Source organism: Syzygium oleosum, unplaced genomic scaffold (genome assembly GCF_021117445.2).
Source record: "Syzygium oleosum isolate NSW1041296 unplaced genomic scaffold, Sole_v2.1 Sole_v2.47, whole genome shotgun sequence".
Classification (NCBI taxonomy): domain Eukaryota; kingdom Viridiplantae; phylum Streptophyta; class Magnoliopsida; order Myrtales; family Myrtaceae; genus Syzygium; species Syzygium oleosum.
The window spans coordinates 98,496-113,816 of NW_026607531.1; the positions used below are offsets into that span (position 1 = coordinate 98,496).

The following is a 15,321-nucleotide window of genomic DNA, read 5'->3' on the forward strand; positions in this document are numbered from 1 at the left end:
GATGAAAGAATCGAAGACCAACAAAAGGTAAGGGAGAGAGACTCCAGCATAACAACCGGGATACAGGAGATTCAGTTCCAAAGCGGGAAAAGCAGAGGAAAAACTCTACAACCAACCTTTAATTCTATTATATACCCTACTGCAACTATTATGTTGGCCTGTAAAAGTAAACTAAATCAAGATAAGCACTGTTGAAATTCCAGAAATATTTCTTATTTAACTAAAACATGAAAGTTATCATGTAAAGTTGTTAAAGAATCCCATCGAATATTGTTACGATTTTAGTACTTCCTGTTAACTCATCAAGGTAAAATATGTACGTGTATTCTGTTAAACCCCATGAATTCTACCAATGCCGTTGATCAATTCCACAATGAGTATTGCAGTAAGAATAAATGTGAGAATATTTCCTTCCATAATCTCGCTGTTTTTTTATTATTATTTAATAACTCGAGAAAATTCCCGAATAGATCGACCTTTCGAACTTGTGTGCAGCCTGGCATACAATTATGAAGTAGGATGCAGAGCTTCAACCACTGCTGCAGCTCAAGGTGGGAAAAGCTACATCAATGACGAATTATCTCTGCTTCAAAATTAGAGGACTTCTCAAAACTGTACACAATTTACTGCACTGATCAGACCTTAAATGCATTACACCCTTCATTACCCAATGACATTACAGAAGTTGGACAGCTGCAATGGCTGGAATTTTCTCTCGTAGTTTCTGCGTGACAGCAACTCGAACAGTCATGACCCCAGCCGCAGGACCAGTTATTCTAACTTTAACTATTGGTTCTTCAATGGCCACTAGCTCAAGTGATCCGCCAGCTGCACCAACAAGGTATGGCCTTATCTCTTCAAGAACCTGAAATAATCAAGCAATAACATGTTAGCCAGCAGATTTCCAGGTCACGCGCATAAGGATATCTTAATGGGGTTGCCTAAGTGACCCGGGGCTTGTTCAAGCAAATGCAATTTGAGACAGACGGATGGACAGACAAGGTCAGGAATGTTATGGCAAACAAGTGTGTGAGTTCAGTCCCAGGATAAAGAGAATCTCTGAAAAAATGCAAATCTCAACTTGTTTACTCCTTTTCTGACCAAAAAAAAAAAAAAAATGTTAACTCCTTTCGATGACAGTCTCTGTTCTTTTGGTAAGTTCCAAATTTTAGTGCATGAGTTGCACACATGTCTTTCCTACACTACATTTGTGTAGACCGAGATTCAATACTTTTGAGTTATTTGCAGTACAGTTGGGCAGGTCACTAATAGATCCTCAACTTGCGAGCTCTTTGTGGACTCGAGGACCTGAACCTGATGCTAAGGGGTAAATAGAAAGACAGATCAAACTTAGCAGGAAAGGTAAAGGACAAACACACCATTACTTGAGTTGAGAGCCCAAGGATCCAAACCTATCATTAGTTAAAATATCCAAACTAATTCCAGGAGACCTAGTTGGCAATGTAGTCGGGCTTAACTGAAAAAGAGGTCAGCAATTAATTCTCAACTGGTGAAGGTTTCCTAAAGTTGAGGAGTACCACATGCTGAGCATTCATCATTAGCAAGGGAAAGATAAGGACAGAAATCAAGCTTAGCAGGAAAGAAAAAGTACAAGCCAATCATTACTTGAGAGCATAGAAATCCAATACCACCATTACTAAAAATATCCAAACCAATTTGTTAAAAAAAGAAGCAAGTAGAGGTACCTAATTAGAGACCTTGAAGCAGTTAACAAAAAGAAATTCTTTAAGGAGAAATATCCTAGAAAATCAGTCCCAACAGTAGGGGAAAAGGACAAAAGCGTTAATGATACCAAGCAACATATATTTGCTGCAATATCTTACTTACCTTCTCTATGTTTTCCTCATTCATCTCAAGGCCAGCTTCTTCATCGGCTATTGGTTCCACTGCAACGATTTCGGGAATTTTCTCCATCAGACGACGCTCAATGCCCATCTTCATTGTCATTACAGAACTTGGACAAGAACCACATGCTCCTTGTAACTTCAACCTTACAACATTGCCATCAATCTCATGCAATGCAACATTACCCCCATCAGAAATTAGATAGGGTCGGATTTCATCAAGCACACTCTCAACATTCTCTGCTGTCAGCGGAAGTTCCACCATTGACTCGGGCGTAGCGACAGCCTTCACAACTACAAGTCAAGAAAGGAGGAACACTGAGCAAAATCCACAGAAATTACAATCTTTATTCCCCGAAAAAAGAGTGCCCCAGATGAAGAAACAGGAACAGGATGCTGCTTGGGTTAAATCGGGAGCCAATTAGGGGAAAGTATGTTTAAACATTGAGTGGGATGGCTCCTATTGTAGCTATCAATTCCAGAAGATACCTCTCAAAGATTGCCAGAGGAAGATAAGAAGAGATGTGCACAGAAGTTTGGGTTGGCAGAACCATAGTAGAAGACTCACTGGTATGTCCAAGTAACCGATAGACCTTAACAAGGTCTTTCTTCACTTACCCAAGAGGAAACAAACCTCAAAGTTCTCTCTCCTCTCACTCTTATGCAGTGAAAGAGATGGCTAACCCAACCCAACCCAACCCAATGTAACCAAGAAACGATATAACCTGAAGATTCCGACATTCAATAAGATGGTACAGAATTTTCTTGCTACTATTGGACACACTTGTTTCCGTAATCAACTAGCTGTACACCCAAGCAGTAGGAGCAAGTACGATAAATCCAGGCAAATACACACGACCTCACTACAGAGTGCTTCTCGTCTTACCTCGTCTCCGCATCGGAGCCGCAGTCCGAACCCGCACGAAGCGGCACGACGCCCGCGGCAACGGACCAATCCCCTTCAGAAGCGATACATGAGCTCCAAGGAAGCTCGAGCTCTGCCGAATTCGAAAACCCGATTAGCAAAACGGGGCAGAAGCAACAAAAAATTACCCACAATCATATACTAAGAGCAAGAGCAAGAGCCGAAGAAAAGGCGAGACCTTGGCGGCCGACGAAGAAGATGGCGGTTCTGGGTTTCGGTGGAACTTGCAGCAGGGCCGGTTCGCCACCACGGTTTGCATTTTTTTTTCCCCGTCGGGCAAGGCAACGAGCGAGCGCCGAGGCAAAGTTCCCGTCCAACGTCGAAACGGGCAAGCCCGATCACGCAGAAGAAGAAGGAGGAGGAGGAGGAATCGTAGTCGAAATCGAACACGCGCTCTCTGCCTCAACCTCTGCCTCAACCTCCCTCTGTCTAGGAGCTATGTTTGCCTCTTGCGACTTTTCTCTGTTCTTCGTGTTATTTCGGCTGGCTGCAAAGAAAGGGAAAAGAATTAGGTAAGGGGAAAAAAGTTCCGATTTTTTTGTGGGAGATCAGGGCAGGGCAGGAAACGACAAAGACAGCATCTTGGAGGACCACTTTGCAAAAATGGAAGACAAAATGTGAAGACATAAAATGACAGAACAAGAAGTAAGCGAATTTGGTTTATGATTTTTCCGGCCAAAAAACATGTTTTGGCTGATGACTTTTAATTTTTATGTTTTTCTTTTCTAATTTGATCGCCCCCTATAGTGAAGGATTAATATTACTAAAAATTTCTTTATCTTGATCATTATACCATTGATACTCCATGCCGTTTTGTGTGTCTCGAAACTCACAGGTTTATATCAGTGTGACAAAAAAATTAAAGAATTATATCATAATAGACATAATCTATTATTTTTTTGAGATGTTTCGTCTAGATTAAAAGTACATTCGTATGAATTGTCCCATGGATTATATTACCTTCATTTTTGGCTCTCCATTCGAATTGATTTTCGAAATTTCATACTTTTCATCTCGTTCTATCCCTATAATCAATTCCGACTTTATCGACCATCTGATCTTGCGACTTGCAAACGACATATTTATATTACTTTATTTTGCCCATCTCGATAATCAATTTTTATTAACAAGAAAAATACACGAAACCGATTGAACTGAAATTAAAAAAAATTTCCAAGTAAAATTACGCCGTGAGGTGGCGCACAAATTGATAATTCGCCAAGAAAACCAAAATGGAGGGTCAAAATGAAAATCAGGTGAAAAATGTAGGGGCTAATGTGTAATTCACGCAAAGGTAGTCCTACGCCGTTTCGGCCGTATAGAACCTATATAAGCTTTCCTCCCTCGCTCCATTCTCCGAGAGCGAAGGAGAAAAACCAGTTGAAAAAATGCCTCCGAAGAAGAAGAAGCAGCCGCAGAAAACTACCACCGCCGCCGCCAAACCACCCTCCTCCTCCTACTCCGCCGCCGGTCCGAAGCTCCAGCTATCGGCCGAGAACGAGAGCCGCCTCCGCCGCCTCCTCCTCAACAACGCCTCCGGCCGATCGGCCGAGCCTGCCGCTCCCGCCGGCGACGGCGGTCCCCTCTCCGATGCCCAGAAGGCCAAGCGACTCAAGTCCGCTTACGAGAAGCTCTCCTGCGAGGGCTTCTCCAATGATCAGATTGAACGGGCGCTCTCCGCTCTCAAGGTTCGATGTGAATTCCGCAAATGTTATTTCGGTTTCGCCGTATATAGTCGAGAGGATGTGTCCTGATGATCCAGTTGCTATAGGAATTTTCCTTTCTGGTCGGGAGTTTTGTCGATATATGCGATTGCCAAAGTGAAAGAGAAGAGATTGAAATGGTCTCTCGTATGTATAGGATTTAGAAGGCTCAGGTTACTACTATGTTAGTCTACGTTTCTTAAAATGTACTACAGTGGTTGTTCGAAGACAAAAGTCTTCATCCTACGCTTCTCAGTTGCTGTTTAGAGACAACCTAATACCTATTCTTTTTCAGAAATTTTTTGCCCAACCTTTTCTTTCGTATTTAAAGAGTTGCCAGAGTAGTTGTTCCAATGCAACAGTGCGATGTTTTGAATTCTAATAGTTTAGTGCAGCGCAGAGGTTTATGAATTTCTTATCCTTTTTGCAAATTGGGCAGGGTAATGCCACGTTTGAGGCTGCTCTTGATTGGTTATGCTTGAATTTGCCTGGGAACGAGCTTCCTCTGAAATTCTCCAGTGGGGTCTCTTCACTTACCAGTACAGGTAAATATAACATGACCAATGAACTCATAGCTTGTGGAATTTTTTAGTAGATCGAGTCTGTGGTACAGCATGGGCGAGCTAGATCCTGTATGACCGAATGCTGCACTGTGTATTATCTGTTAGGAGGATCCGTCAACGTCCTTGTATCCGCGCGGGAAGATTGGGCGCCTTCAGTGGGCCCGTCTTCGAAGGTTGATGAGGACGCTGCCAAGTATTCTGTGAAGCTTAAGGGCAGTTGGGACAATGAGAGTCTGGATTCCCACAAATCATCACAAGCAGATTGGATTAAACGATATGTGGAACAGCAGGAAGAGGTAGGTTCGAGTATAATTTGAAAATTTCGTTATTTTTTGCATTTTGCTTAATCGATGTGTATATATTTTTATTGATTTTTTCTATTCTCTGGTAATTAGAAAAAAAATTAAGTCAAAACAGCTTAATCACTTTTGATGTTGAATTTGAAATTTTTTCTTGTATACCTCTCAAATTGGATTATTTCTTTTACATGTGGTGCTGCTACTATCTAGTTCTTTTCCAAGTACATCTGTGGATTGGCCGAGTGTATTGGCTGGTTTCTAACTGGCAGGTGTGGTTCTAGTCTCTGCCATGGAATCGAGCCACTTGCGAATCAATCACCCCTGGCCTTGTTATTTGGTGGTGGATGACAATGTTTCAAATTTTAGTTTTCCCCTGCCGAAATTATGGAGTTACACGTGTTTACTTTTCTATGTTATCTTCACAGGTTTTTTTGGCTGTCATAACCTTTTTATTTTTGTTTCTTAATGCTGTATTGCATCAGCAGGATAGTTCTGATACCTGGGAAGATCATGTGGCTGATGGAGGTCCTTTGCAAAAGGTTTGTATTTGCTTTGTAGCTCTAATTGTTTTATCTTATAATGCAGTTTAAATTGCTTTTTTTTACCATTGAATATTAATGCTGATCAAATTATCAACTATGCTTAGACAACTTTTGAGTATTAAAAACTCAAGGAAATGAGATACTCGTGAGCGAATTGATGTGATATTCGGGGGGTGTTTTCTTTTGCTTTCTTGCCATCCTGCATACTAAATATTTTATCGGGGAAAAACTAGATATTTTTCTGGGGAAATTAATTTAATTACAAGGCACCAAGGGGTCCAAACCCAAGTACAAGAAGAACTCAAGAAAACAAATGAAAAGGAGCTCAAATATAGGACAAAGCATCTACAGTGTCAATCTATTCATTTTACATCCACATGCCTGTTTCCACTATCCAAAAAGTTTTCAGTCAAATCTCTTTTAAAGGCTCTTTTGCTCTGATGAAATCTTTGTGTTTAAGGCACCGCTAATACGTTGCTGTCATGATCTGAAATGTTTGTTGAGACCTTCAGAGGTTCTCAATTATGTAATGCATATGTTTTCACAGTTTCGACAAGATAATTTTGTACTTATATGTGTTTTCTCCTGCTAGTTTCACTTGTCATCTTCATGATATAGATGTTCATTGCTTGTGAGTTGCTGTCTGTTTTTTGAAGTTTTGATTGAATGCTAGATGTTTCAGATTACAAAGTCATTTCTGGCCATGCTTGTGACATTTTAGTATCTTTACAAACAAGGAGCTGATTTAAGGATTAGATGGTACTGAGTTGAGAAGTTTTTATTAAGTGCCAGGAGTTTCAGATTGACTGTCGTTTTGGGCAATGCTTACTTTTTGTTATCTTTACATTTGTTTTTCTTTGGAAATCTATAGATACGCGAACCAAGGTCCTATGATGACATTGCCAGAGAGTACCATGCTGCTCGCTTGGAAGCTTCAAGAGCCAAAGAAAAGAGAGATAAGAGCAGCCAGGAAAAGGCGGGCTTAATTATCCGTAACCTCAAGCAAGAGTTGTCTGCTCTAGGTCCGTTTATTGCTTTTACGATTCGTCTTCTTTTCTGATTTTGTTGTAATAATTGTGTTCTCTTGACCATTAAAAGCAGGATTATCTGAGGACATGTTGGCACTGGACTTTGCTTACAAACATGCTTCTGAGAATGTGACCGGTTCTCTTCCCTCAGAGCACCTGGAGACAGAATCAAGAGATATCAGTCTTTCGTCTTCTTCGTCTGCACATGTGGATGTTACCGAAGTTGACGGGAGGGCGGCTTCCCTGGGTCCCCAAGATTCTCTTCAGACACCTACCCTCCCTACTCTACCTATCCGTGAAGAGAACACAATAGAAGGAGAATCAGGGGAAGTAGAGCTTGGCGGGCTATTCTCAGATGATGCACCGGCGGATGAACTGGTTGCTTCGGAAGTTTTGAGACTACAAAAGAAAGAAAGAATGAGAGAACTATGCAGTGAAAAGAATTTGGAGGGTATCTGGAGAAAGGTAATGCCGGATTGTGGTTTGTTTGTGGTGCTACGTAAAGGCTACAAAATTCCTTATCAAGTGATGAATTTGCTATCTATCGTACGGAAAATGTATTATTTCATGATGTAGCTCACTAGGAACAGATAAACTTCCGAGATGAACATTATTTCCAACTCGAACAAAAATGAAGTTAAAAAGCTTGCTTGAAATTCTTGATAGCTTCAGATCTGATGTTTAAGTGCACTGATATTTTGTTAATACTATGAGTTTCACCATAAAAAATTTCTCCTTCTGGCTTTTTTGTCATATTCCAGATGAACTAGCTTGACTGATCACTGAGTGCATCAAGAGCAAATCAATGGAACAACAATTTTGAACTCAACTCTTAAGTGTTTCTGCTTGCTTGCATTGTCTTCACTTTTACACATTATAGATATCGATTCTTAGTATCATCTTAAGAACAGAAAAATCTAATTGATGTTTGCCTATAGTTTAGCTTATAACTTGTTGATGATATTATAGGCTGGGGTTTTCGAATTGTGATTAAAAAGAAGTGCAATGTCTGATATAGGGTGGCTTGATGATTGACGGGATAAAACGTGATCTAATTGGTGTCCACAAATGCTGCTTTACTTTATGGTGCTGTTTATTTTTTTCTAGGTTGGATACTGATGATTGTAGTCAGGGACATTGTCTTGTGATATGATTTTCTTTGCAATGGTTGTGATGAAGAGTATCTTTCTGTTGGTCATTGTTAGATGCGACGATTGGGTATTCTTTATCAACAGAGGATATTTGTGTATGGATCTGTGGGAGGGTGTGCTACCAGATAGTGTTATGACTCGAAGAAATTTGTGCGTCGATCCCATTTTGCAGGAGAAGGTTCAGTTGTTGTTGTAGCAACTAGTAGTAGCTTTGGGCAGTTGTAAAGCCTGCTGGCTAGGAACTTGCTTCTAGAGGTTCATTCTCTGGGTAATTAGAGAAAGAAGTATACGTTACTTTAATGAGAAGGAATTACTCATTCTTGGATGGATATGTACTCTATCATGCGTAGTAGAGTTAATTCATTGAATTTGCGGCTGTCCTATTGTTGAGATTTTTTACATGAAACAAGTTGGCTCCTTGGTCCTTAGGCAATGATAGAGTTTTGGTTCAACTTTGTCTCTCAGTTATTTTGCAAATTTTGATGTAGACAAGATTTTGTCAGGGGGACCCACCAAAAATACCAAAAGCTGTGTTGCATCAACTATGTCAAAAATCAGGGTGGGAAGCACCGAAGTTTAATAAAGTACTTGGCGAATCAAAAGCATTTTCTTATGCTGTCAGTGTGGTCCGTAAAGCCAGCGGTAGAGGCAAAAGCAGAAAAGCTGGAGGACTAGTTACTTTTCAGCTTCCTAACCAGGATGAAGTTTTGGAATCAGCAGAGGTATGCATTTTTCCTGGTCACTTACACTCCTGCCTCTTTGTGTGGGGATATTATATTTGGCTAAGGTACTGTGTGTGAGCCCATTAAAGGAGTGGCTTTCCCTTAAAAAGTAAAAGAAAAAAAAAGGCTGGTATGTGGAATGGGGCCTTGGTCTAATTGGTGCTCCACTTTTACAAAGTTCCAGGGGATCTCGAGTTCAATTTTGACCCTCCCTCTCAATACCTGCCTAGCTCAAAGAACCAAAAACAAAGAAAGAAAAACACTTAAATCCTTCTGCAGCATGAACCGCTCCTGGGGCTTTATTGAGCGATTTGTTCCTTGATTTGCCTTTTTTCCTTCTTTCATCAGCTGATGTTATTTACTATGTCTTATCTTTGTTGCACACTTGTTCATTTCCTTTGCCTTCTTTATCTTAAAACTGGATAAACATAATAACAAAAAATAAAAAAGTAAAAATCCACATGAACTTTTTTAAATTTTTTTTGTTGGATCATCGAACTTATTTTGAAACCAGCTTCACTTGTCTATCTAGTTATTAAGAATCATTGAACTTTTTTGGTCCACCATCTGGACCCTTCCTTCATTAACTTATTGTGCCTTTGCCGTTTTCTCCACCTCAATCTGTCTCTCTGTCTTTGACTGTCTCCCTACTTATTCTCTTGTACATGCATATTCTTGTCTTGAGATGAGTATGTTGAGGTGCATTCATGCAATTACTTTCCCAAACTTTCACTTTGGCTGGGGAAACTAGCCAAGTATGCGGATTTGGCTTATTTCTAGATATGTCTGCTCTCATGTGAGTTTATTTCTTTAGTCATGAAAATGCTGGTGTGCTGCTTTAACCTAGAAGACTTTGCTGGAGAGACACCCAAGATGCTTGTTTTCTCCTGAACCGCCAAGTTTGATATTGTAAAGGGCAGAGAGGAAGGAAGAAACATAACCAATCAGTAAACTTACTGCCAAAAATAGGAGCCCGTGTGATGGATCCAGAACTGACACTCTAAATGTCGGAAATCATCACATTTTCTAATCATTAGCGATGGAGAAGAGAGAAGGAAGCCTAGATCAAAGAGGAGAGTTGCTGCACCAAACAATGGAGATGAAATAAACTGTACATGCATTCACCTATCTGGAATTTGATCCACCGCTGAAAGAATCTCATACCTTCCTGATATGTTCGGAAAGATCATTCCCTCGCGGAGAGTTCACATTGGTTTTTGCGCCAACCACTAAAAATAGAGCTGTATGTGGCGCTAATCATGCTTACCCAGAGAGAATTTCTTTCCTGAGAGAAACTCAGAAGCCATTTACCTAGAATAGGTTCATCGAGAAGAGTCAATTCTCAAAAACAGAGAATTCTTTTGTTTGTGGGATCTACGTTAAGTTTTGGAGGGCCACGCTCATCCTTTTATTTCTAATCTTGCATGATCTTAAAATCAGATAAGAAAACCTTATATGTTATAGTCGGTATCGGGATTTAAGAAATAGCTAGCTGGTTTGAGTGGTGCTCGTCTTTCAATATAGCATATAAGGAGCTATGTTGATTCATCTGATAGTGTACCTGCTGTCCTGAATGTCATTGATGCCCTAGCGGTTGAACTCTAATACTGTGACAGAGGGACATTGGGTTCCGATAGCAACCTCTTGCCTATACGTTATTTGCATCATCTTATATGTTCTTTCCTCCAGCATTGGTTGATTCATCTAGTGTCTGCTTTGATGCTATTGGAAGCCTGTTTTAGTGATTCAATCATATTCTTATTTTGACCCAAGGTCCTATTCTCTTGCAGAAAGAGCTTTTAGATCATGTAAATAATTGTGCTGCTCTTTGCTTGTATAACCTCTTTCAAACTTTTGACAGGATGGGCAAAATAAAGCTGCAGCCTACGCGCTCCGTCACATGTTTCCGGATATTCCTGTTCATCTTATAATCATAGAGCCTTATGCCTCGCTTGTTCTGCAGTGGAAGGAAGGTCAGCGTTTCTCCATTCTAAGTTGTTTCTGTTTGAAGACTAAGTCTTTTGGATTATATTCTGTTGTGCATAATGAGCTATATCAGCACACCTATGATACTGGGCAATCCCATTTGAAATCAGGATGTTCGTAACTGTTGTTTTCACCAGCAATACTTGTTGTATTGACATCTTAAATTATGCAGGGGAACCAGCAATTAACAATGAAGCTAGTGAGGAAGATAGAAGGGCTGATTTTGTAAACTCATTGTTGAGATCAAGTGAAGTGGCGGATGTCACTGATAGATCACTCAAGGAAAAGTCTCAAGAGCCTCATGCTAAAGAAAACAGAAGTGCGCATGGCGATGAAGATACTCAAAGTATGTTCCTCTTGTGCGTTCAGTAGTCTACTTCTGTGTTAAATGTGCATTGTCAACTGCATTTTCTCTTAGTTGGTATGCTAATGAGTTCCTTTTTCGGCACCCTTCCACCCATTCCCACATATTTATTCCATTGTTGTCTTCTCATGTTCTAATGTTGTTTGGCAACTTGATGGAACTTGTTGTTTACAGCCTTTTCTTCTTTGCACTTTATGATTTTTCAAAACAAATTGGCATGAACACGTTCTCTTGAATTGAACACTGGCCCAAGCCAAGTCCAGCTCTTTTTTACGTTTTTCACTACCTACCAGTTGTTTCATCTGGGTTGGAGTAGTTTTATCAGCCAATGTTCATACAGACGTCATTCGACTTTTCAAGTTCACCTTGGATTGGTCATAGAAATTATTGGAGCATGATTTTGTATATGCATGTCTTTCCTTCTGTATTTGGGTCCTTTTGTCTTTTTGTCAGTTGTGGTGGCAATAATACAAGTTAAAGCTACATGTTTTTCACATGGGAAAAAGAACCGTTCCCTTCTGCCATAGTGCTTTGGCCTTTTGTGCCGGACACAATTTTGAGATTTTAAGATTGACGATTGTATTTATTTTGTGTAGAACTGATGATGATGCGAGAATTTGAACTGCTTGACCTGCCACATGATGTATTAGTCGTCTTTTAACACATTTGATTTTGGGACATTTAGAATAGAAAGGATGCTGAGTTCCTTGTATGATAACTACCCTTATATCTTCATATTCTTCTTTGTGAGAACTCCTCCAACTTCCCTGCTTCCAATTTAATGCAAATTTGGCAGGATAGGCCCAGAGGAGAAAAGAAACATAACCTATGATTATTCCATTCAATTTCTATGAAAGTTTGTTTTAAGAGTATGATAGTTATATGTCAAGGTGGCTAAAGCGGATCGCTAAGATCATCTAATCTAAGTACTAGCATGTCCGTACGTCTGAGCATATTTGAACCTTTAGATTGCGGATGGGCCGAGAATATCTGATTAGGTACTAGCATTTCAATGTATCTGTGCATGTCTTGAATTTCTGGATTTTGGATGGGCGGTTGTTTACTTGTAACTAGTGCTACTGATAATTCACAATAAAGGATGTAGCTAATCGGCCTTAGAGAATTTTGGTGCCACGGACTTCTATGCATAGAAAAGCAGGTGCTATTTTAGTGATCTTATCTTGTCATGACAAAGCATACATCAATGCTTTCATTTGTTATCTCATGAAAAAGTGGGATCACAATGACTGGAGAAGAGCATGGGAGAGATATTTAATATGGTCTAACTTTATCGATTTACAGGAGTAGAGCTCTCTAAAGAAGCAGAGAGTTCTTACCTGAGAAAGCAACACGAGAGTCGAAAGAAAATGCAGAAATACAAGGTCAGTAGATTGTTTATCTTATTTACTCTTATGCAAACGTTGATCTGGTCCGAAATATTTATATCTGCAGTTCTGCACCCTATTTTTCAATAATATTGTGCCTGTCCACTTATCATCTTCATCTCAACTAATTATGGGTATCATCTGTAAAATCAATCATGAGGACTGCAAGTTTCATAGTGCGTATCAGTTTCATGGTTCAAATCTATTGTTTTCTGTGGAATTGATTGCCTTTTCAGAGGACGAATTCAGGACTGGCTTCTTAGTTGTTCACTTTTCCTTTTCCTAGTTAAAAGTTTGATTTGCATGTAAAAATGTTCTCACATACTTGGAGCGAACAGTTTTTGCACCCAGGTCATTAATCCTTTAGGATTTGCGAGAAGTCATCTGTCATAGAAATTACCTGCTGTTTTAAGTGGAAGTAGGATCTATGGCGGCTTTGACTTGTTGATATATTATTTGAGAAGGCAGAATACAGAAATTTTCCAAAGGTTTTGCGATGATGGTATTGGACCATTTTATTGTTTGTTTTCAAAATCGGAGAGGTTTAGCTATTGCCGGGTTGCAGCGTTAAATACCAGGGAAAGTTCTTTTTTGGATTTTAGCTTTCTTGCTTCTTATTTTAATATGATTTCTTTGCCATCTTTCTCTCTCCCACCCACGGGACTTGTCAGCCCATTGTCCCATAAAAAAAACTAGCTCTCGAAAAGAATCTTAATCTCTCCCTCCAGGTGCTCGGAACTTCTGCTCCATTATATTTATCCCACTTTCATGAGCTCCATCAGAACTCTATTTTGAGAAAGAGAATTCGAAGAAACTGTCTTCAATTAATTGAGTGAAATCATCAAAAGAAAAAAAATTGAGAGAAAAAACAGAGAGTCAAGTAAAAACATGGAGAGCAGAAGACCTGTAAAGAACAGGGAATGCTCTCATACAAGCCATTCATAAGGCTTCTGATGTATTCGCTTCACATTCTTGTTGGTCATCTATTAAGTTAATTGAGACCTTAGTGAAAGTGACGCATTGCTGGATAGTGGCACTATGGTTCTAGTACTGTTATTGGTTTGAATAGTCCCCACTGCTATTGCTATTTTTTATTTTTATTTTTTGCATTTCTTCTCTGATAAACAGGGCTAAAGAGGTTCTTGGTTTAGTTGATCTGTCATACTGCCTGGATCACAACCCTGTTTCTGACCATAACTGCTTTGAGGTCTAGATCTCGGTCTGGTTCCTGGTTCAACCAATAAACTGGCTGGCGTAACTCACTTTGCACATCGTTGGCTTGATATCACAAGAAGCTAGGAAATTAACATATAAGTGAGCATGTGCAGGAAAATATGAACATGTCATAAAAAGAGTTGCAATGTTTTTCATATACATGTTTTGACACTGAGACCTTGCAATCTTTCTTGTTGATTATCCAATAGCAAAACCTCAACTGATTTCCCTTTCTTCAATTAGTAAAACTTCAGTAGACATAAACAGTGTTGTTGTATCATTTAGGAAATGCTGAGAGCTAGAGCTGCGCTGCCTATTGCTGCTTCAAAGAATGAGATTCTGCAACTGCTGAAGGAGAACAATGTTCTTGTTGTTTGTGGGGAAACAGGTTCTGGCAAGACAACTCAGGTGAAAGTTATACTAGTTTTCTGAAAGATTGTCTGCTTTCTGATGATTTAAAAAACATGATTGTGGATGGATTGTGACGTGCTTGATTGAATCTGATTTTTACCATATTATTCTCAAGCGGTGATGTGATCTTTGACGGGCATTTCCTTATGTGCTTTCAAATGGCCTTTATTGTAGGTTCCCCAATATATATTGGATGACATGATTGAATCAGGATGTGGTGGATGTTGTAACATCATATGCACACAGCCAAGAAGAATAGCGGTAAGTTTAGAATTTCTTCAACTTGGTGACCTTGCAATTATTAACAGGAGAATAGATTATTAATGTTTGCTTCATTAGTGGTTTCCCTTTATCTCTATGCCTGCTCCATTGTTATTATGGTTGCTGTGGTTTCTTAACACCATTCATTGAAGCTGAGTCGTGAGGTCAGTGCTTAAACTTTCAAGCATTGATAGATTGTCCATGTGTAGAGGAGTGGTGATTTCTTTGTTAAAAGTTTGGGGCACAAGGGAATACACTTTTATTATGAAAGAGCAAAAACCCAGCAGTTTACATCCCAACTATGGCAGAAAAGCCTTTGGCGTCATCTTCTTCAAAGAAGAAGGATGTTGGGGGTCGGAAACCCAATTCAAGGAGTACATCCTTGTCCTACAATTAGTAGCAACCTGATGAGCACATGTATTTGCTTTGTTTTTCCAACATAAAATTTTGCTTCTTTAATTTTCTGTATCTGTATTTGTTGATTGCTGAATGATGGACATCTATCTTTCAAATAATCTTCATTTCCCCTTTCGCAGTGAGTATAAATATTTCCGAATAATCCTTTCACTTCGATTTTCATCCTCCCTTTAGCTCCGTTCTGATGTTGATTGCTTAAGCCTGATTTACTTCTTCATCTGCAGATGTATTCTCTTGCAATCTCCAGCTAACAAGATGCTTGTGCTATCCCTCGCAGTCACTCCTGCTGCATCCTCACCGGAGTGATCGTAAGCTCCATTCCAACTCATAAATACAACTCTCTCATCTCCTCTTATCCTCTTTGCTCCGAACCATTCCTTCTCCTCATAACACTTCCTTCCTCATACCCCAGTATTCCACATCAATGTTGTCAAAATTGAGCAATTCGAATTGGCAGTGTTATAATCATGGTACTCGATTTGAC

General features: G+C 39.7%; 2 protein-coding genes across 6 annotated transcripts in view; one reads left to right on the forward strand and one right to left on the reverse strand.

Annotated features, from left to right (window-relative positions):
- Positions 1–358: 358 nt before the first annotated feature.
- On the reverse strand, positions 359–3,134 carry LOC115668260 (nifU-like protein 2, chloroplastic). 3 transcript variants are annotated; one of them, XM_056306705.1, is made up of 5 exons: positions 2,969–3,134; positions 2,752–2,863; positions 1,849–2,159; positions 668–865; positions 359–561 (listed from the first exon to the last, which is right to left on the reverse strand). In XM_056306705.1, exons 1-4 carry the CDS (start codon positions 3,047–3,049, stop codon positions 677–679), a joined length of 693 nt encoding a protein of 230 aa, XP_056162680.1. In that variant the 5' UTR covers positions 3,050–3,134; the 3' UTR covers positions 359–561; positions 668–676. The 3 variants fall into 3 exon arrangements, with proteins under 3 accessions (XP_056162680.1, XP_056162679.1, XP_056162678.1); XM_056306704.1 differs by having other exon boundaries at positions 359–583; XM_056306703.1 differs by lacking the exon at positions 359–561 and having other exon boundaries at positions 563–865.
- Positions 3,135–4,160: 1,026 nt separating this feature from the next.
- Positions 4,161–15,321, forward strand: part of LOC130134344 (DExH-box ATP-dependent RNA helicase DExH7, chloroplastic-like) — a 34,941-nt gene continuing 23,780 nt past the window's right edge. For 2 of the 3 annotated variants that reach the window (XM_056306750.1, XM_056306751.1), the window contains exons 1-12: positions 4,161–4,478; positions 4,933–5,038; positions 5,162–5,352; positions 5,838–5,894; positions 6,769–6,919; positions 6,999–7,390; positions 8,580–8,798; positions 10,660–10,771; positions 10,957–11,130; positions 12,451–12,530; positions 14,034–14,156; positions 14,334–14,420. In XM_056306750.1, the coding sequence (XP_056162725.1) occupies positions 4,179–4,478; positions 4,933–5,038; positions 5,162–5,352; positions 5,838–5,894; positions 6,769–6,919; positions 6,999–7,390; positions 8,580–8,798; positions 10,660–10,771; positions 10,957–11,130; positions 12,451–12,530; positions 14,034–14,156; positions 14,334–14,420 (1,992 nt within the window). In that variant the 5' untranslated portion in view covers positions 4,161–4,178. The remainder of the gene's footprint in view (positions 4,479–4,932; positions 5,039–5,161; positions 5,353–5,837; positions 5,895–6,768; positions 6,920–6,998; positions 7,391–8,579; positions 8,799–10,659; positions 10,772–10,956; positions 11,131–12,450; positions 12,531–14,033; positions 14,157–14,333; positions 14,421–15,321) is intronic. The other variant, XM_056306752.1, reaches the window with a different exon arrangement.